General features: G+C 42.2%; 1 protein-coding gene across 3 annotated transcripts in view; it reads left to right on the forward strand.

Annotated features, from left to right (window-relative positions):
* The window catches only part of COL7A1 (collagen type VII alpha 1 chain), a 299,769-nt gene that overhangs the window by 66,200 nt on the left and 210,529 nt on the right, over positions 1 to 23,040 (forward strand). For all 3 annotated transcript variants that reach the window (XM_089684078.1, XM_089684079.1, XM_089684077.1), the window contains exons 3-12: positions 1,530 to 1,710; positions 3,894 to 4,053; positions 6,234 to 6,327; positions 9,206 to 9,367; positions 9,846 to 10,003; positions 11,372 to 11,501; positions 12,764 to 12,886; positions 15,061 to 15,210; positions 17,262 to 17,381; positions 21,425 to 21,571. In XM_089684078.1, the coding sequence (XP_089540204.1) occupies positions 1,530 to 1,710; positions 3,894 to 4,053; positions 6,234 to 6,327; positions 9,206 to 9,367; positions 9,846 to 10,003; positions 11,372 to 11,501; positions 12,764 to 12,886; positions 15,061 to 15,210; positions 17,262 to 17,381; positions 21,425 to 21,571 (1,425 nt within the window). The remainder of the gene's footprint in view (positions 1 to 1,529; positions 1,711 to 3,893; positions 4,054 to 6,233; positions 6,328 to 9,205; positions 9,368 to 9,845; positions 10,004 to 11,371; positions 11,502 to 12,763; positions 12,887 to 15,060; positions 15,211 to 17,261; positions 17,382 to 21,424; positions 21,572 to 23,040) is intronic.

A 23,040-nucleotide genomic window follows, 5' to 3' on the forward strand; every position in this document is an offset into this window, starting at 1 on the left:
ACAGCTAGTCTGGCTTCCACCTCTCCTAGGTGTAGCCCACCTGACTCCACGGCAGAGACCTCCCGTCTGCCTGGGTGGAGTCCTCCTAACTGCCGGGGTGGAGCTCAGACTCATGGCCTGGCCTCCACAAAAAGGCCTGCACACACCTGTGCAATCAGCACACTGGCTGCTCCCAAAATATGGGCCCAGGATTGGAGATTTCATCCCTCCCAAATCTCTAAGAAATCTCCAGGCTACAGGTCCCAAAACAGGCTTTACAAACCAAAGAGGAAACTTATAAATCAGTTTCCTCTGCATTGTGAGAACTGCCTGGAGCCCCTCAACCTGTTTAGTTGAGAATCCTGTGTCTCCATCATGATTTCCACCGTGGCAGGATACCGCACTGCCACAATATATATATATATATATATATATATATATATATATATATATACTGTATATATACTGTATGTATTCTATTCTTTTCGATTCTATTCTTTTCGATTCTATTCAAATTTGAACTTTTTCTTTTTGTCTTCTTGGAAGACAGTTATATTCTTTCTATTTTATTCTATTCTATTGTTTTTTCTGTTTTATTTTATTCTATTTTTTCTATTCTAGTCTATTCTTTTCTATTAGCTTATATTATTTTCTATTCTAATCTATTCTTTTCTTTTATATTGCATTGTATTATTTTATTGTCTATTCTATTTTTTTCTATTTTATTCTAATCTATTCTATTCTTTTATGTTCTATTCTATTCTTTTCTTATTCAAATGTGAATACCATTTTATTATCTCAGATTCATTACTATTGTAATTTGGAAATCCTGAGGCATCCAAATGTCTGGATAACGAAAAATTAGTCCAAATTTTGATTCAGAACCAAACGAACATAAAATACCAATTGCATTATGGAAGAAAAATATATTTGAAATACTACAATTTTAACCGTATTCAATATATTTGAATAAAGAAAAGAAATATATATATATATATATATATATATATATAAATACTGTATGTATTCTATTCTTTTCTATTTTATTCTAGTCTTTTCGATTCTATTCGGATTTGAACTTTTTCTTTTTGTCTTCTTGGAAGACAGTTATATTCTTTCTATTTTATTCTATTCTATTGTTTTTTCTATTTTATTTTATTCTATTTTTTTCTATTCTAGTCTATTCTTTTCTATTAGCTTATATTATTTCTATTCTAATCTACACTATTCTTTTATGTTCTCTTCTATTCTTTTCTTATTCAAATTTCAAATCGATTCGAATTTGAATACCATTTTATTATCTCAGATTCATTACTATTGTAATTTATAAATTCTGAGGCATCCAAATGTTCGGATAACGAAAAATTAGTCCAAGTTTTGATTCAGAACCAAACGAACTGCACATGTCTACTTCACACCCAGGGACTGCAGGATGAAATGTTGGGCTGGCAGAATGTAAGCTTTGTGTTGGGTGTATGTTTTAAAGTTCATCGTAATATTTTTTTTTTATCCCCGCACAGATGAATTGATTCTTTCTTCTTCTTTTGCAGCAAGATGCGAGAATATCTACGAGTCGGATATAGTGTTTGTCATCGATGGCTCTTCTAGTATCGGAAGGGTGAATTTCCGAATGATCAAGACGTTTATGGAAGGGATGGTGATTCCTTTTATAAATGTGATCGGCCAGGACAAAGTACGTTTCGGTGTGGTGCAATACAGTGATGACCCAAGGTGAGTCTTCCATTTTAAAGTCAGAGGCCATTAAGTTATATTTTCAGCAGTGTGTTAAGACCAGGCCACCCAACCCAGCCCTAGCTCAGTCACCCTGGCTCAGTCACCGTGGCTCAGTCACCTTGGCCCAGTCACCTTGGCTCAGTCACCCTGGCTCAGTCACCTTGGCTCAGTCACCCTGGCTCATTCACCCTGATTCAGTCAACCTGGTTCAGTTAACTTGTCTCAGTCACTCTGGCTCAGTCCCCTTTGCTCAGTCACCCTGGCTCAGAAACCTTGGCTCACTCACCTTGGCTCAGACACCCTAGCTAAGTCACCTTGGCTCAGTCACCCTTGCTGAGAAACCTTGGCTCAGTCACCCTGGCTCAGTCACTCTGGCTCAGTCACCTTGGCTCAGTCACCTTAGCTCAGTTACCCTGGCTCAGTCACCCTGGTTCAGTCACCTTGGCTCAGTCTCAGACACACTGATTTTTTATTGATTTTGCTAGACTTGCATGTCTTGGCCATTCTTTGCGCCTGCTAAACTTTCATATTGTCCTGCTGGCAAAAGAAAAACTGCTGGTAACTGCACACCGCCATTATTATTACTATTATTATACATTATTTATATAGCGCCAAAAGGTTTGCTCAGCGCTGTACATTATAGACATTGATTCATTGATTCCAGTCAGATTTTTCTCATGCATGTATCAGCTATTGATAATTTAGTTCTAAATATGAAGTCTGAGACCTCTATTTTCCAAATATTAGCAATGGCACACTGTACCTGCAATAGTATACTTCTGAAAAACATAAAATACCAATTGCATCATGGAGGAAAAATATATTTGAAATACTACAATGTTGGCCGTATTCAATATATATATATATATATATATATATTATGTTGAAATGCGTTTTTATTATTTTATTACAAAATATATTAAATATATTTTTAAAAATACATTTTCAAATATACTGTATGTCTTTGAAAATACATTTAATCTACATTTTTGGAATGCATTTACAAATATATGTTAAAATTACTTTTTTATATGTTAAAAAAATCTGAATAATATATTTAAAAAAATATATTTAAAAAAATATTTTTCATATATTTTGTAATATATATATATATATATATATATATATATATATATATATATATATATATTGAATACAGACAAAATTGTAGCATTTCAAATATATGGCAATATATCAATATATTTGGGAAGAATATTTTTAAAATATATTTCAAATATATTTTTCTTTGATGTGGGTGGTCACAAGACATAGTCCTAATGCAATGTCATAATGTACCCTATCTATCTATCTATCTATCTATCTATCTATCTATCTATCTATCTATCTTTTTATCTATCTATCTATCTATCTATCTATCTATCTATCTATCTATCTATCTATCTATCTATCTATCCATCTAAATATAGTCTATTTATCTATCTATCTATCTATCTATCTATCTATCTATCTATCTATCTATCTATCTGTCTATCTGTCTGTCTTTCTTTTATTTGTATTGGTATGACACAAAAAAGTGGAGATACAAAAAGCAAAATCTGTCACATTCCATGCAAAACCCCAAAAATGGACTGGACAAAATTATTGGCACCTTCTCAAAATTATAAGAAATAACTGCATTTCAAGTTTGTGATGATCCTGTAATTTTTAATTAAACTCACCTGTATCAATTACTAGGTGCTGACAATATAGAGATCTCACTGGCAACCTGGCGTCACTAAGAACCCAGAAATGATTCCAGACAAAGCACTGGAGAGGACTAAACTGGCCAGCAATGAGTCCAGATCTCAATCCCATAAAACTCCTGTGAAGAGATCTCAGAACAGCAGTTGTGAAAATGAACACTTCCAATCTGAGAGACCTGGAGCAGTTGGTGAAAGAAGAGCGACCCAAAATTCCAGTAGAGAGGTGGAAGAAACTCATTGATGGTTACAGGAAGCCATTGATTTCAGTCATTTTTTCCAAGGGGTGTGCCACCAAATATTCAATTGAGGGTGCCAATAATTTTGTCCAGTCCATTTTTGGGGTTTTGTGTGGAATGTGGCAGTTTTGGCTTATTGTTGTTCAGAGTGCACAAAATGGCCAACACAGCAGTACGGATATGACAGGTCCTCTTTGCCATAACTTTGTCATGATAAATGGGAATTCTTTTCTTTCTCTAGAACAGAGTTTGAATTTTCCCGATACCGAAATGGAAGTGATGTGATTCAGGCCATCAGAAACCTGGGCTACAAGGGTGGAAACACGCGGACTGGGGCAGGCTTGAGATACGTTGCAGACAACTTCTTTGGTCTAGGCACTGTTCGGGCCAATGTTCCTAAGGTACCAACATTAAGGCACACCAGAATGGAATGACCCAAAAGAGCTCATGGAAACTGGAAAAGAAACAGATCTGCTTTGCACAGCAACTGCAAATATTTTAGTTGTTCTGGTGGGGAAGGGGGGAGATTGGTTGGGATGGGTGACTGCTATCAGTAGTGTTGACTGCGTGTATGGGGAAGGTGAATGACAACACCTAACTAGTGGAAAAGTTGGAAGCCTTTTCAGGTTTTTATTGCTGTCTGTGTCCCCCATGGGCAAAATTTCCCTTACTTTCTGTCTTGCTGACTGTTTTTATTCAGGAAGCAAGCAAGAATTAAATGCACAAAGAAGCCCCATCTGGAATTATTTCTTTCTGATGTATTTCTGTACGAATCAGGGGCGGACTGACCATTTGGAAACTCGGGCACTGCCCGAGGGCCTGGGGCCAGTAGGGGGCCCCATGAGATGGCCTTGGTATCTTTATCATAGGCTTTTTTGAGTTTGGGCAAGGACACAGGGGCCCCATGATCCCCTATTGCCCGGGGGCCCCATGAGTTGTCAGTCCGCCCCTGGTACGAATAAACACATTTTTGTGTGAAACACATTAGTCAAGGAGGATTTCAGGTGTGGCCTCTTTGTGCATTTTGTGTAGAACAATAAAGCTTTATTGAAATGCTGAGTTCATCGGTGTGTGTTCAGATCTTTTGCTGGGAAATATGTATAAGGAGTGTTGTGCAACTTCATCCAATGCCAGCAGAGTTCCAGACAGGGGTGGACTGACCATTTGGAATCTCGGGCACTGCCCGAAGGCCCGGGTCAGTAAGGGGACACATGAGTTGCCCCTGGTACCTTTTTCACAGGCTTTTTTGAGTTTGGGCAAGGACACAAGGGCCCCGTGATCCCCTATTGCCCGGGGGCCCCATGAGTTGTCAGTCCGCCCCTGGTTCCAGACACCATAAGATTCTGTGGGATTTTGAGTAGTGCCTCTTTCTTCTAAGAATAAAATTTGATAGACATTGTAAAGGCTAAATTCACCTTTCAATTAAACTGGCCCATGCACACAGGGGGGCCAATAGTTTAATTGCATTGCATTGTTTGTAAAAATATTGTCTAATCCAAATGCTATAGCTGTAGACCTTTCCTATCACTCAAGAAGTCTGGTCAAAATACTCCCAATTTTACATTCCTACGTCCTGGTTTATTTCAAGGACATGACAGTCGTTGGGTACTCAACTCTAGCATCACAAGAGCGACTGAGTGTCTTGATTCAAAAACTGCACATGCATACTGCTTTCCATCCCATCGCAGCAAAGACTCTCCAGTCCAGGGGCGGACTGACCATTTAGCCACTCGGCACTGCCCGAGGGCTCGGGGTCAGTCGGGGGCCTCATGAGATGCCCCTGGTACCTTGTATTGGCTTTTTTGGGTGTGGTTTGAGTGTGGGTGAGGATACAGGGTCCCCATGATTTCCTATTGCCTGGGGGCCCCATGAGTTGTCAGTCATACACTCCCACCAGGATTCTCCCACTGCTTTAAGCCATTTCCATCTCCTATTCTGAGCTACAACAAAATGGCCACCAAGCCTTCTTCTTTAAAAACAACTAAAGAGCTTGTCACTTTAGTTGTCCTCAAACAAGAAGGCTCAGTGGCCATTTTGTTATAGCTCACATCCAGGAAATAAACCAGGACGTAGGCATGTAAACATTGGGAGTATTTTGAGCAAGCTTCATGAGGGACAGAAAGGGCCTACTGGTACCGCATTTGCATAAAACAATACAAAATGGCACTGTGTATTGTAAACTACTGAGGCCCATTGTCTGTATGGGCCAGTTATTGTAAAAGGTGAACTTCCCCCTTGACCTTTTTCTAGTCTGATGTTTTATCTTTGCTTCCCTCCGCGTTGTAGAGTTTCCCCCTCACTTGCTGTCTAGCTGACCCTCATCACTAGGACAGGAATTGAGGGAGACCTTCTCCAACAGGGACACAGGCAGCAGACATGATGAAGGCCTAAGCCTTCTATACTCTACAAAGCAACAAGAGGCTTAGGGTAAAGTTCCATTTTATATGGTGGTCTTGGGCTCCATGTCACTTGACCTTCTCCCCACAGTAGTTCCCTTTTGTACTTCCTTTGTTTGGTGTTGTTTTAGCACTGAAGAACATTATATTAAAGAATCTCTGAAATTATATTTTTGGCTTTTTAGATCGCAATTTTGATCACGGATGGAAAGTCCCAGGATGATGTAGATCAGGCTTCTCAGAGACTAAAGAATAATGATATCAATATATTTGCTGTTGGTGAGTTCTTTTTCTGCTCTTAGTTGATTCTATAGAGCTAAGCCTAATGGATCAAAATAAATTTTCTGTCCTGACCTCACACACTGTCTCTTTGCTCTTGAGTGTACATAATAGTATCAAATATAAAACATACAGTATATCTGTAGTTAAAGGCTGTCTTCCACCTTTTGCACCATGTTACATATTACTGTCACGTCATCCATTCATAGAGATCTGAATAAACTAAGTCACATGTGCCACTGCAGGAGATGGACTTGTAGTTCTCAATGGAACACAAGTGCAATAATGACAATACCTGTAGTCCATTGATTCTTTCTCCAGCTTTCCAACTGAAAGTCCATACCGCAATATGGACATAGAGCTGGAGGAAAAGTCTGCAGGAGCCTAAAACCACTGATGGTTGCAATGCTTTGCATGTGCCAATGGAAACAAATATTAAATGGACATTTTTTTCCCAGCATATATACACTCACCGGCCACTTTATTGGGTACACCTTGCTAGTGCCGAGAAAATATCCCCCACACCATAACACCACCACCACCAGCCTAAACACAAGGCAGGATGGATCCATACTTTCATGTTGTTTATGCCATATTATGACCCTACCTCTGAATGTTGCAGCTGAAATCAAATGCCCATTCTCCTCTAACTTCTGGCATCAGCAATGCATTTTTGTCCACACAACTGCCGCTCACTGGATATTTTCTCTTTTTTGGACCATTTTCTGGAAACCCCAGAGATCGTTGCGTGTGAAAATCCCAGTAGATCAGTAGTTTTTGAAATACTCAGACAAGCCGCCTGGCACCAACAACCATGCCACGTTCAAAGTCACTTAAATCCCCTTTCTTCCCCATTCCAATGCTCGGTTTGAACTTCAGCAAGTCATCTTCACCACATCTACATGCCTAAATACATTGAGTTGCTGCCATGTGATTGGCTGCTGACTTTGCCAAATGGTGTTAGTCCTGGAACTATGCAGGCATCATCAGATGGTAGGCCAATCAAACATAACTTAAAGAACCCCTAACAACCTCTGGAGGAGCCTTTGTTGACAATGGCTGCATTAGAGGATAGTTAGAACCAATTTGTATTTTGTTGGAACATGTATGATTTAGGTGATAGATTTGATTCCTCAACAATTCATGGTTGAAAAAGGCCAATCACATTTATAGTGGGCACAATGGCTCTGGTGATGCTACTCTCAGCCCAAAACAAGGATCCACCTTAACTAGAGTAGCCAAGTTTGTAATCCAGGTCTAATGGGGGTCTAATGCGAATGCCAAGTATTTTCTCTGTTCAGCCTTCATCCTTTCTCTGTTCAGTCCTCCATTTTGGTGATTTTGCCATTTTGATTCCTTCTAACTACATACAATATACAAGCCCTGTAGAAGGAGAAAGTTTATAAACCACTGAAATGCGCTGGCTGTTTTATATTTCCCTCTTAAAAACCAACACAGAATAAAACATTTTTGGATTTCTAGCTCCTTAGACTGGTGCTCTTGTTAGATTTCTATTTGGATTTTATTTGCTGTCTGCGTCCCATTAGGGAGATTTTCCTTCACTTTATGTCCCATAAATGCAAAAGGAAGTGGGAGTAAATATTTCCAAAGAAAATACCTCCAAAGTGACTTGGACTTGGTCACCTTATATCGATTGTGTGTGGGGGGCGCCCAATTTAAGTGTTGTCTAGGGCAGCAAAAAAACAAAATACACCACTGTCTGAACCCCAAATATATCTAAAGCAAATCAATTTTTGTTTAGTGTTGGACTGAATGGTGAAATCACAGTCAGGGGTCAGGCTCAGAGACCAGTAGCTATAGCAGTAGAGAGGTTCCCACCGACCAGCAGGATGAGTACACGAGTAGGTCGCGCTGGAGGCTGATGCAGGCTCACCCGAGATGCTGGGTCTAATGGGACTTCACCAGAGCTCCTGATGGTGGGGATGGGTTTTACTGCATGTTAGTACCATGTTGTGGTCCTCAGGATCGCCTCACCAGGAGGTGAGCAAGCTGGGGTCTGCTAGCAGATATGGTAGGGGTCAAGAAGAGGCATAGTCAGTAAACAAGCCCAAGGTCATAAACAATGGTTGCATGGTCGACTAAACAGAAGTATAGTCAAGGAGCAAGCCAAAGGTTGTTAACGAATGATAGTGGAGATAGGGACAGCTGCAGGTACATAAAGGAACAAGCTATTGGTGCAAACTGCATAATAATCTGGCAAGCAGGAAGTGCAGAGACGTGGCTTAAATCAGAAAAGTCATGGGAAGAGCAAAGAGTTCAAGGTTCAGCAAAAACAAGAAACAAGGCAATATTGTCCTAAGAAATCAGATAGGGACCTGTCCAGCATCTCAGGTAGCACAGTGAGAAGAGCAACAGCCAGGCCCCACATAGGTTGTAGGTTCAGATCCAGACTCTGACAGGTTAGGGGTTATAACAACTGTCTGGGTTTTATTGTTGTCTGTACCCCTCTTAGAGAGATTCACCTACACTATTTCTCCTGGTGACCACTGTCACTGGTACTTAAAGTGATGTAAAATCAGAAACACAAATAAAGAGGAAGCTTCCAACCTGGACCTTATTCTAGTGACAGCTTTCTTGGAGGGAATTTCCTCTTGCTGTGGAAATATGTTCTTTGGAAATATATTCTCTTATTTCTTGTTGCATCTATGAGACAAGAAGTAAAGGGAAATCTCCCCAGTGGGATGCAGACACATTTCCTGTCACTCCCTTGTGTATACAGGTCAGGAACATGGATGTAAAAAAAGGAGGACCTAAGTTTTAACCATTCTCTATGGTATCCAAGTAAAAAGAAAAAGTTTTAGGTTTGGATATACTTTATCTTCTAGGAAATGTTATGTTTTGCTTTTTTGTTCCCCAGGAATTAAGAACGCTGACAGTCGGGAACTGAAGAGGGTGGCCTCTTCTCCAACTGATGACTTTTTCTACTACGTCAATGACTTCAAGATCCTCTCCACTCTACTGCCTCTGGTGTCACGGAAAGTCTGTGTGACCAGTGGTGGAACCTACCTGCCCGAAGACGGTAAATCTCTTCCCTGATTGCTGCTAACTGTCAATGGCTTCCAGGGAACTACTAGTCACAGCATACCCTCCAGTGACCGTTGGCTGGGTGTTTAGGGAATTGTAGCCCCTCAATAACTGCAGGGTTACATTGTCCAGTTCTGGCTTTGTTCCTTTCCAGATTAAAGTGATTTTCTACTTTGAAAATAGATCCTTGCTTAATGTGTCATCGGGACAGAAAGTGATGGTAAATTGAAAAATTATCAGTTGTCACTGGATCAGGAGGTGAAGGGGGTAGTGTCCAATAGGGACATTTGTTCCAATGAAAACTCCCCTCACTTTTCTAAAAAAAATTTTATCACTCTCTGTTGTGCCCTTTTTTTGGATGCAAGTGGAAAACCCTTTTAAATATGTTCACAAAAACAGAATGCAGTTCAATGTGACACGAGTGAGATCACAGACCCATCAATCTGAGTCTATCCCTTTGTGTTTATTCTCAGCCGCATACACAGGACCTTCCAACCTGGTTTTCTCTGACCAGACAACGGACTCCCTGAGGATACAATGGACAGCGGCCACCGGGCCTGTCACTGGTTACAAAATTGTCTATGGTCCTCTGACGGGTCAAGGGCAGCAGATCCCACTGGAGCTGAGAGAGGTATGTCTGTTATCTGCCTGGGCTACTGTAAGCAGCACCAAATCAAACTAATTTAGCTTCCTGTGAAGGTGTGGCAACGCTGCTGCCCTGTTCTGGAATTTAGAGCAGAGTTGTCACTTCCATGTAGGCTGTCCCTGCTTACACTACAGTGGGAGGAGAAGATGTTAAAGGCGGCATGGTTATCAGCATTGTTACTGCTGATTCACCAGCCTGTAGCATGTCAGTCAGCACCTGGCCACGCCCAGTCCTGCCCATTGCTTTCTAGATTGGCAGCACTCTTTTTTCTGAACTCCTCCCACTGAGACCTGCAGTGTCTGGGAGAGGGAGCATCTCAGACACAAATGAAGGAGGATTTGGTTCAGTCATGAGAAGTTTAGGAAGTTTTGTTTAATATATGAGGATAGTGCATCACACAGTAATTGAATTTGATATATTTCAGACTTTCCTTTAGTTGGACACTAAACTATTATTATTAATAATAATAATAAAAAAGTGCTGCGCAAACTGTCGGCACTATATAAATCCTGTATAATAATAATGATATTTCAGACATTCCTTTAGTTGGACATTAAATTACCACCTTCATTATTAACTCCAATTTTCCAAATTTTCTGATTGCTTGACCGTACACTATTTGTAAGGTAGTAAAGATTCCATCTTTAGTTTCCAAATTGGCCAGTGGTCTCTGATTTCCAGGGCCATTTCCAGGGTTTTTTTTTTAGGGGGGATCTCACCCTGGAAATGTCTCTGATTTCCACAACAGACCAATTGTGTCCTTACATACCAATTTTTGTACCTATGCTATTTAACTCTTAGGCTGCATTCACACCCCTATGGCACCCCAAGCGCTGGTAGCAGACGCATGTTTTGCCTCGTAACAAACTGCTCTACAATTGTGCCAAATTGCACTGAAAAAATGCCTGACTTTCCAAGCCTGAAAAGGTTCCAGAGCTACTTTGGGGAATTCAAATGAATGGGCTGCTCCGCATTAACGCATGAAAAATGCGCAAAAAAATACAAGCGGGAACGAGTGTTCTCATTAAGCTCAGGTGTGAATGGGGACCTATCATACATCAAGTAAGGCAAAAAATGGCCAAACAGAAAAAAATCAACCTAGCTCCCCCAAGCCCCCTTGGAGATCACATGACCAGACATTCTATTATCCAAAATAATAAAAGCAATTTTTTATAGTTGGTAAGTTTGATCTGTTAAGTCCTTCCGGTTGAAGGTGGTTGAATTTGTTAGAAAATGCCTTGTGTATGGCCACAGTCCCTACTCTGATGACCCTATTATATCACACCACTGGCCATATTATATATAATTTTATGTCATATAAGATGATTAAGTGATTATGATTTCCGTTCACAGATCAGCGTGACAGCAGCACAGACAAATACCGTCCTGCAGGGCCTCAGAGCTACCACAGAGTATTCAGTTACCGTCACTGCGCTATACGCTGAAAGCATTGGCCAGTCTGTCACGGGCAAAGGGAGAACATGTAAGACTGTTTATCTTTGGAAAAAAAGAGATTTGTACATAGTATCCTCAAATGGGGATAAAGAGAATATGTTAGAAATGCCAGTTTGAGAAGCAGATATAATTCTGCAAATGCATTGGCCAATCTCTGAATCTCAAATTGCCTGTTGGCTTTGGAGTAGACATGTCATTTGTAATGGTGAATTTAGTAAATGTATTAATTATGGGCAGTCAACAACCTAGCCCATATCTGTGAAACTAGGTGGGCCACTGGCCTGATCTGCCTGTGTATTTCCAGCTCTAAAGACTTTCACCTGGGAAACTGACAAGCTGCATGTTAGTTTCCGGCACTACAAAGTCTACTCCAGAGGTTTGAAATGACTGTTACCACCTAAGCCCATATCTGTGAAAGTTGGCCAACACCCTAGGTGGGCCACTGACCTGATCTGCCCGGGTATGTCCAGCTCTAAAGACTTTTACCTGGGAAACTGACAAGCTGCATGTTAGTTTCCAGCACTACAAAGTCTACTCCAGAGGTTTGAAATGACTGTTACCACCTAAGCCCATATCCGTGAAACTTTGCCAACACCCTAGGTGGGCCACTGGCCTGATCTGCCCGTGTATGTCCAGCTCTAAAGACTTTCACCTGGGAAACTGACAAGCTGCATGTTAGGTGCCGGCACTACAAAGTCTACTCCAGAGGTTTGAAATGGCTGTTACCACCTAAGCCCATATCTGTGAAACTTTGCCAACACCCTAGGTGGGCCACTGGCCTGATCTTCCCTTGTATGTCCAGCTATAAAGACTTTCACCTGGGAAACTGACAAGCTGCATGCTAGTTTAGGGCACTACAAAGTCTACTCCAGAGGTTTGAAATGACTGTTACCACCTAAGCCCATATCTGTGAAAGTTGGCCAACACCCTAGGTGGGCCACTGGCCTGATCTGCCCGTGTATGTCCAGCTCTAAAGACTTTCACCTGGGAAACTGACAAGCTGCATGTTAGTTTCCAGCACTACAAAGTCTACTCCAGAGGTTTGAAATGACTGTTACCACCTAAGCCCATATCTGTGAAAGTTGGCCAGCACCCTAGGTGGGCCACTGGCCTGATCTTCCCTTGTATGTCCAGCTATAATGACTTTCACCTGGGAAACTGACAAGCTGCATGTTAGTTTCCAGCACTACAAAGTCTACTCCAGAGGTTTGAAATGACTGTTACCACCTAAGGCTATTAAGCTTTTATATAGAGTGTTTCAATTTAGCACATACATTTCTTATTTTGCAGCAAGTGCATCTGGGATATCAAACTTCCGTGTGGCAGAGGCTGGCTCATCCTTCCTCAGGATAGCATGGTCTATTTCTGGAACAGAGCCACCAACTGGATACCGGCTGACCTATTCTACTAGAGGTGAGTATGTGGTCGCTTTACTGTTTTTTTTTGTCAGTTGACAACATGAAGTCACTGGCAGGATCTTCAGGTAAACAACATATTAACCAAAATAGATTTGCTGAAGAAAACCGTATACAGTGGGGCATGAAGCCAAACATAAATTTTGGGTTTACATGTTATTTTGAGCTCCCTCCCAGCACTTAACATAAACCTTAAAGTGATTGTAAACCCTTACGTATACCCAATGATGTGACTAGCCTCTGGTGATGCACATAGATTAAAAAAATCCTCCTGCTTAAGTTGTACTTATTTATCTGTAGCCCTCTCTTCTCTAAGTTAATTCAAAGTTTAGAATTTACAGCACTTTTCTGAGCTTCCAGAGGCACATACTGCACAGCTCAGAGAGTTGAACTGAGTGTAATCTGAGTCCAGAGTGGAGAGAATGGACACACCCCCATCTACACAATCCCATAGGGAGACATACACAGCTGAAGCTGTCAATCACAGGGTGTGTGTTGGAGGCCCCTTTCCTGTCACCCTCAAATCCCTTGAAGTCATCACAGCCTGGCAGAAATGGCTCATGCAGACAGCAGAGGAACAAGACTTCAGATAGAAATCACACTAGGTGCTTTGGACTGAGGCAAGTACACACTATACAAGGATATGCGTTGTTCATTGTAACATGTCAGAGGTTTACAACCACTTTACTATTTACTATTATCACTTAATGCTCACCTTCTGATGTTGAACTCCTAAAATAAGTTGCTAACACCTAATCCCCTCCCCCAACTTTAACCCTAACCCCCTAATCTTAAACATTAACGTTAACTCAAACGCTGAAGCCTGAGCTTCACACCAAACTATTCTAATTCCTAAAGCAGCCTTCTCAAATATTTTAACCTGGGGGAACCCTTGAAATAATTTCCAGGTCTCAAGGAACCCCTGCTGATAGTTACCATATCTACAGCTCACAGTACATTAGTGTGATGGTTAGTAGGAAGAATGCTCCTTACACTTGAGGTCATTGGGAAGACTCCCCCTCCCCACTTCCTTCCTTAAAAATAGCTGTCAGTGGTTACTTATCTGAGAGCCAGAAATTTCTTATTGCTCATAGATCTCCTAGCAACCTCTGGAGGAACCATAGGGTTCTACAGAACCCTGGTTGGCAAAGGCTGCCCTAAAGTAATACCTAAAGGCTGTAGCAGAATACTTGGCTTGTCCTTCTAAAGGAACAGCCAATATGAAAGAGCTTTACAATTTTTAACAGGTCTAGACCAGGAGTCTCCAGTCTTTCTAAACAAAGGACCAGTTTCCTGTCCTTCAGACTTTAGGGAAGCCAAACTGTGGCCAGTGGGAATAGAAAATGCCCCATCATTGGTGTTAGTGGGAAGAATAGTGCCCCTTTGTTGGTATCAGTGGGAGGAATTATGCTCCATCACTGGTGTCAAAGTGAGGAATAATGCCCCAAGGGCTGGATAAAGGCAAGCAAAGGGCTGCATCCAACCCACGGACTACGATTTGGAGACCACTGGCCTAGACCAACTTCATCCAATCAGAACATTAAACATTAGACCTGTCACATAATTGTATGAAGCATTAACAGCACTTTATAATATTCTAGATAAGACCAGATAAACTTTAAAATGATTTTATATTAAAATAATACGTGTATAGATATCTCCCTACATATGTACTTTCAAATTGAACATCTACATTGCGTCTCTCTTCCTGCCAATTCCTCCCATGGCTGTTTGATAAGATGTGTCGGAACGCATCTAACCATACAGTGTAATTTGCTTAGCAAGACACTGACAAATCGTGTTCAAAAAACCTATCTAGTGTTAGGATAATGTTCTGAAAGTATTTAGGTGTTTGAATTCTAAAAATAAAATATATTAGCGCACTTGGAAGGATGCCAGCATCAGCCTTGGACACACCTGTACATGTCTACATCTGATCCTTGCATGTCTGCCGCCATAACGTATCCTGCTCCGTACCACACCCTGCCGTGGCAATGTATCTCTAACAAATAAAGAATTCTCAGCCCTGAGGCTAGCAAAGATACAAGCTTGTGATTCACCAGCAAACATTGCTAGCGCAGATCATTTCCATTGCTTGCTGTGATGCTCAGCTGTATGATGATTGATGGGTGATGCATGACGTCCCGCTCTAACTTTGTGTTTGGTGTGCAGGGGATGGCAGGACGGCAGAGAAGACTTTGAGTGGAAGCGCACTATCAGATACCATTAGTGACCTGAGACCTGACACCGAATACGTACTGGTGCTTTATCCACAATTCCAGAGGCAAACTGGCACATCTGCCACAACAAGTGGACGTACACGTAAGTTTCTTACATAGGCTGGTTGAAAAAAAGACTCACAACCATGAAGTTAAATCTCTTAGAAGCCAGCCTTTCAAGAACAAGGTCTGGTGGCACCCAAGGAGAAGATGCCAAAATGCTGAGATGGATAAAGATTGTTGGCTGAGTCAACACAGAAATGACAGCTCTAAAATTACTATGCATGGGAAACCCAAACAGGATAGGGGGAGGTGTTGTGACATGATTAAATTAATGCAATTTAGAAAGAAAAAGCATTGGAAAAAAAACTGAATTTCAACAACACCCACACAGGTTGAACTGGATGGACTGGTGTCTTTATTCAGCCTTACCGACTATGTAACATAAAAAATAATCAAACTCTATTCTTCTATCTAGGAACTAAGATATTTTATAACTCCTCCAAAGGGAAATTTTATTCTGTGACAAAGTTGCAAGGGCTTAAGGGTGAGACAATGTAAAAGAACATTTACATTGAACAGGTTGGGTTTATTGGTTGAAGAACTTGGATGGGGAATAGGGTAAGCCTTGGGATACTCCAGAACTAGTGCAACTGAGGACACTTTCTGACAGGAATTAACCTCTTCATGGTAGACCTCTAGTAAAAGAGGATGTGGGACGTACAGCTTCAGGGGAATCTCACACTGAAAACAGCCTCAAGCCATCAAATTTGGAACAGTCTTTTACAAAAGAGGACAAACAGCAACAGTCTCTCTAGGATCTTTCTCTCAGGCCCCTACTTACTGTGTCCCTCTGTACATAAATGCCTCCTTCCAGTATCAGCCAGACCCTGTACCATGAGCCTCCCGGCCTGATCCTCAGCAGACTTTACTCCGGACTGTTCTCTCCACCTCAGTAGTCGGCCCCCTAGCTCTCCCGGTAGACTTTAACTAAATGGCCCAGGAGGGCAGGCAGCCCCTCCAGGCTGGGTCACCTCAGCCCCCTGCTGGTCACTCTCTTGACCAAGAATTGACTGAGGCTACAAGAATATTTAGCCCAGGATCTGCCTCTCCCAGCCCACTATATTCCAGAACCTACTGAAATGCAGGGGAAGTATTTGAGCCTAAAGCCAGCAGATCACAGAACAGCCAAAAGCAATCAAATCTGCTTCTCTGGCTACAAAGGAGCTGAAAAACTAAATTTAGCTAAACGTATTAGCAACCTAACTAGGACGGTGCTGCATAAGTAATGGCAGCATTGTGTGGGTTGCAAGATCCCCAAATGCAGTCATCTTGGTCAAGAAAGTTGATAGGGACCCCATTTGGGGTATGTTGGCCCTTTTTGGTGGCCTAGTTGGAATGACCTAATGTAGATGAACTGGAATGTATTGCATTTACTTTATGTAGTTATCCTCGAGGCAGTGTGCTGTGACTGGTGGACTAGACAAAAAATTAGTTGGTTATCACAAAAATTGGGCTCAAAATTTGGTGCCATCAAGAAACTTTGCTTCTTTTTCTCATTTCTTATGTAATCTTTTGGTTCTGGCCTTTAATAAAAGTCTTCAATGGCCATAAAATCCCACATAAGTGTGATCAGAGAACACAAATTTTGGGTGTTTTTTTTGGTATAATGTTGATTGGTTTTTGGCTCCATTTGAAATACTCAACTTATGGTCATGCAGAAGGTGAAATCCCCTAGGCACCTGTGGTCACTTTTGCCCTACTGGGGGAAAAAGGCCTCACAGGTGCCACAAAAACAGTCCGAATATTTATCTGCATCAAAATATAATGCTATCCTCTAGGTATTAGAACTTTGTGCATCATTTCTTTGAAAGAAAGTCATCCAATTATTTTTTTTTATTTTTATACTGGTTTTCCATTACTCCCTCATGTAGTTGTGCAGCTTAACTGCTCTTAAGCCCATAGCACAGTTGTCATCCTGTCCCTGATAAGTTGTAGATACAGTAAGTGCCCATTCACATTTTTGTTTTGCGGTAAAATGCATATTGGATTTTAGCTGTGTGGTAGGAGTTCAGCTTTGAAGATAGCTTTCTGATGACCATTATTGAATTGACTGAAAATCAATATAACCTTTTTGCCTCTTTGTATCCACAGGGCGTGTGGATGGAGTGACAGATCTCAATATCCAGGATTTGACATCCCAAAGCATGAGGGTTACATGGAGAGGGATCAGAGGCGCCACCGGCTACCGTATCTCCTGGGTATCTCAATCAGGTAATTTTTTCTTAGGATACCAGAAAAGTGCAAATTTTTTCTATTTCAATATTTTTGTTAAAGAAGTTTTTGTAATTATAATACAACAAGCTCATGATACGCCCACGCAGGGGCAGAGCGTAACAATAGCATACATAAGCAGATACAAATCAGCAGGGTATATTAGTCAAATAACGGAATGTCCAATGACACCAAGGAGGGACGCAAAAAGCAGAACCAAATAGTAGCAGCAGCAATCCATCATATTACTGAAAAAAAAAAAGAGGAAAAACCCCTACTGAGAAGTATCAGCTTAGAACATATGGGAAAAAACCCCCAAACTGATAAAAAAAAAAAAAAGAAAATATAAGAACATAAAAGAAATAAGGAAGGAAGAAAGATTCAGGGAGAAAACATGGAAGAAAGGAAGACTAGAAGAGTCACGGATCGAGGGCTAGCACAGGCAACGACTAGAAGAGGCCATAGCTAGTAGGAGGTAGGGAAGGCGAGGAATAACATATCCAAGGTTCCCAAACCTTAAGGAATCTCGGATGAGAATCTTGAAGAACCCTAGACATCTGTTCATTGATTAGCATAGCATTCATCTGGGTCTTCACCCCCTGGAATTCAACCGAAGGGGTTCTCCAAGCTTGAGCTATAGCACGTTTGGCCAAAATGAATAGGTAGGATGCCAATTTCTGCTGAGACCTAAACAGAACCAAAATTGGGCAATGCAGGAGGGCCACCCTTGCATCCTTACGGACCGTAATATGAAATAACGTTTGCAGCAAACCAAAAACCCTAGACCAGAAGCCTATCAATTGCGGGCACGACCACCAGTACCGGAAACACCTATCTCCGCCAGTCAGATTAAAGTGAGCAGTCCGAGCCGGGACCGAGTACCACCGCAGGAGAACTTTGTAGGCTGCCTCAAGAGTGACGGTATTGAAGGAACATTTTGCCACCATCCACCAGGCCTTATGCCAATCCTCCACCGCAATCAAGAACCCAAGATCTCGCTCCCATTGAGAGACATAAGGCAGGGGTGGTGAGGAGGACCTACTGTTAAGAGAGGCATAGATTACAGAAATTAGACCAAGGGACCCTGGGAATGTTGACAGACATGTTCAAAGGGTGTTTTGCGGTAAGGATATGTAGAGGTACGAGGGAGGGACAGGACCCAGTGGCGCAATTGCAAATAACGATAATATTGCCGTGGCGGGACCCCCCGTGATTCTCGAAGAGACTCCCATGATGGAAACGAACGAGCGTTCAGAAAATCATGTACAATAACAAAGCCATGGCAGGTCCACCAAGAGAAAGAAGGGGGATGTTCTAAGCCTGGTGGAAATAAAGGATTATGCGTAATCGGTAAAAGAGGTAGAAAAGATGATATCAAATTGCCTGAATATTTAACAGAATCCCAGGTTCGTAAACTGTGAAGCATGATAGGGCTCAGGTCTGGAGGGCGCAACTTAGGCGGGAGCCAAAGCAATGTAGTTAAGGAAAGCAGAGCACAGTTGGGTAATTCCAAGAGTACCCATACCAGGATATCCGTTTTGGCATGAAGCATGGACAAGTGGGAAATTTGAGTTGCCAAATAGTATCTAGAAACATGTGGGTCTCCCAAACCTCCCTGTAGTCTATGAGTATACAGAATGGATCTAGGCACTCTGGGACGTTTATGAGCCCAAATAAAACAGAGAATACAGCTTTGCAATAAGAAAAGTGCACATTTTTTCAACCCGTACCTCATTCCTCAGTGGATGTTCCCCATGTACCTTGGATGGGCTCTGCTGGTGCCGCTGCCCAGATAAACTGTCCATTCTTGTGGTGACTAGTCCTGCCCACTACAGCAATGAAAGGCCCAATCTTCCAAAATATTCAGATTACAAAATAAGGTTTACAGTTCAAAGTGATCCTTTGTTGGAGGGTCTCCTCTGATCATTCAGATGTTCGGGATGGCAGCACATTTAATTAAAGTGTTTCCTTGGTTCTCGGTTTCACCACAAGCTAATAACGGGCAAGAATGTGCATGGCGCCTTTGATAGCAACAATGTAAAAACTTGCACCACACCAGTGCCAACTGTTTTCTGCTTGGGTTATTGGGCCAAGGCGCAGGGAGTTACCTAGTTGGACGGAATTTCTGGAAGACATTCAAACTGAGATTTTTTAAGGTAGCTAATAATACAATAGGAGTTCAACATGAAAGAACACAAGTACCCGTCCTCACACAACCTTGTGACGTATCACAGTCGTCTGCATGTTCATGTTTGGTGTGATATGAACATGCTCTGGAAAGTATACCTCGTGTTCACAGGCAGCATTGTTAAAAAAGTGATTTTAGACCCCTTGTTGTGTGCGATGCTAACATCATATATAGAGAACATTCAGCTGAGGTTTATGTGGTTGTCCTTTTTTTGAACTGGCTTTTGTGAGAATGAAATGTAACAAATGATGAATTGTCCCAATCTTCACAGAGAGGCCCAGTATTTCACATTCTCTCACTTTTTCTCACTCTCCCTCTAACCATCTATTATCCTGTCTCTGTCTCCCCACCTTTCTCCTGCTCCTCTTTTTCCTCCCTCTCTCTCTCTCTCTCTCTCCATTTAGAACATCCCAGCTTTCTCTCCCACCCTCTGTCTCCTCTTCCCCTCTTGTTCTCCCCCCTTTTTCCATCCTCTAACTCCCCTCTCACCTCCCACCTCCTCTCTCTTTCTCTCGTTCTCTCTCTATTTAGTCCCCCCCCCAACTTCCCCCTCCCTCTTCTTACTATTTAGCCCCTACTTTTCCCTCCCATCTCCTACCCCCCCCCCCCCCCCCCCCAATTGTTCTTTCTTTCTTTCTTTCTTTTTAGCTGCTACTTCCCTCCTCTCTCTTCTTTCTTCGTTCACACTCTTTATCTGTCTCCCTCTTCCCCCCCTCATCTCTCCCCCCCCCCCCTTTTCTCTCTCTCCCCCATCTCTCTCTCTCCCCCCCTTTTCTTTTTCTCCACTTCCCCCTTATCTCTACCCCCCTTATTTCTCTCTCTATCCCCCATCTCTCTCCCCCCCATCTCCACCCCCCTTATTTTTCTCTCTCCTCTCTCTCTCCCCCCTTAACTCTCTCCTTCTCCCCCATCTCTCTCCCTCCCCTCCTATCTCTCCCCCCCCACCTCTCTCCCTCCTCCTTATCTCTCCCTCCCCCCTTATCTCTCTCTCTCTCCCCCCTCCTTATCTCTCTCCCCCCTCTTATCTCTCTCTCTCACCCTCCCCTTATCTCTCTCCCACCGTTCCCCCCTTCCCCTTATCTCTCTCTCTACCCCCCCCTTTCTCTCTCCCCCTCTCTCTCTCTCCCCTTCCTTCTTATCTCTCGCTCTCCCCTTCCTTCCTATCTCTCTCTCCCCTTCCTTCTTATCTCTCTCTCTCCCCTTCCTTCTTATCTCTCTCACCCTCCCCTGATCTCTCTCCCCACCTTCATACTTTCTTATATCTCTCTCTATCCCCCCTTTTCTCTCTCCCCCTCTCTCTCCCTCTTATCTCTCTCTCTACCCTCCTTCTTACCCCCCCCCCCCCCTTCTCTCTCTGTCTTTCTCTCCCTCAATAGTTAGCTCCTACCTTTCCCTCTTTCACTCTCCCCCCCCCACTTTTCTTTCTCTCTCTATGTAGCCCCTATTCCCTCCTCTCTCTCTCCTTTCCTTTTCCCCTTCTATCTCTTTCTCTCCTCTGTCTGTTTAGCCTCCCCCCCTCATTCTTTGTTCAGCAGGACCGGGTGAGTGTCAATCCATCAGTGGGCAGGCTGGTTTTACTGAAGTCAATCAATTATCTATAGTCGCCAACAGTGCAGTGATTATTGTGTTCTGCGGTGAGGAAGTCTCCCTGCTGCCAGAACACAATAGCTCTGTAGTAGGGATTCCCTCATCCCCATCAACACTGACTGTGTTGATGGGGGAATCAAGCAATTTTCTTTCCTTCAAACCATGGTGGAATAGGATTGTATAGGCATTGTACAATACGACTGTAATGTGTATGGCAACCCTTACTTTTGCTAATTCTCTAACATTAGATTGCTATGTTTAATTTTAGGGGAAGACACAAAAGACTTTGACGTCGGTCCTTCTATAGACTCCTACTTCATCCAGAACCTCCAATCCAGCACTGAGTACACTGTGTCCGTCAGTCCACTTTTCGGGGCTACAGAGGGGCCAGCAACATCTAAAAGGGTGAAAACAGGTAGCATTCAAAGGCACTAACAAATACTATTTAGGACCCCAGGTAGTATTTGTGATCCGGACCTGTAGCATCTTATGGTTTTATATGTCATTATACGCCTTTTATCTTCAACTTTTGTGAGTATAAATTTGGCATTTGTGTTGTTTTGATGAAGTATGAATCAGTGGTATTGCACTAGGTGTTTGTGTCCTCCTGAGTGTTCTCTTTTGTAGTTGTCACTGGATCCTCCTATCTGAGGAGGGCTGCACCAGCTATTGTCCATTGTGCATCATTTCTGGCCCACTTTTGCAGCGGTGGAACTCTGAGCACTGGGAGTGACAGTTTTTAGTGTGATTTGTAGTTAAGCCTCTGGTGTCTACTTACAATTCCTAAAAAATATATATATACACTTGTGAGCTACTATAGTGAATAATGACTGTGATAATCAATTAATCAAATAAATAAACACACATGAGGTTCGCTGGCACTCACACCAACTCATTAAATAGTGTTTTGTGACTCAAAATAATTATAACCAATAGTGCCGCACTTATATAATTTGAGTTTTATAGATTTAATCTATTTTTATATATATATTTTATATATATATATATATATATATATATCTTTAGTTTTGGAGATATTACCACCAATTTTTTACACAGTTTAACACGGGAGCGCGGCACGATTGGTTATAATTACTTACATTTCCTGTTGTCCACACCAATAAACTCTCCCGGTTCCCAGGTGAGAGCTGCAGGGGACTCAGGAGATCAACACGTCGGGAAGTGTCATTTCCTAGTGGATTTCAAGAAACCAGTTTTATGCAAAAGAGCAGAGTTGATACAGTGGGGGCAGCAGGAAAGATATTTATATAAATTATGCTTTACATGTCTGTGCTTTCATTAATAGGTTTGATAGGGTGACAGGGTCTCTTTAAGTCCTTCAACAGTTTTTTTTCTATCTCTTGAGGACCCTGTTGGTGAGACCTCTGTGCTAAGTTCTTGGTTCCCACCAACCCTGTGCTGAGTTCCTTGGTCTACACAACTACTTACACAACTACTGTGCCCATTATGAGGGACTCCACCCTCTTTGTGCTGAGGTCCCAGATCTTCACACCTGCTGTGCCCATTATGAAGGGTTCCAATCACCCCTGTGTTGAGTTCCTAGGTCTGCACACCTGCTTTGCCAATTATGAGACATTCCTTCCATTCCTGTGCTGAGTTCCCAGGTCTGCATTCTTGTTCTGCCCATGTTAAGGGTTTCCCTCCATCCCTTCTGAATTTTTTTTCATTTCTATTATGGAGAATATAACAAGAGTAGCTGAAGAACACAATGGGTGGGAGGGAACACTCGGGTAGGAGGGAACACCCAAGACTCCCTGGTGGGCAGGAACAGCAGGGATTAATAGACCACAAGCTTGAATGTGATTTATTTTTTTGATTCAAGGTCCCTTTCCAAAATATATCACTTCTGTACAGGGGCGGACT

This window comes from Staurois parvus, unplaced genomic scaffold, assembly GCF_062004578.1.
Source record: "Staurois parvus isolate SC_StPar_1 unplaced genomic scaffold, SC_StPar_1.0 ptg000335l, whole genome shotgun sequence".
Lineage (NCBI taxonomy): Eukaryota > Metazoa > Chordata > Amphibia > Anura > Ranidae > Staurois > Staurois parvus.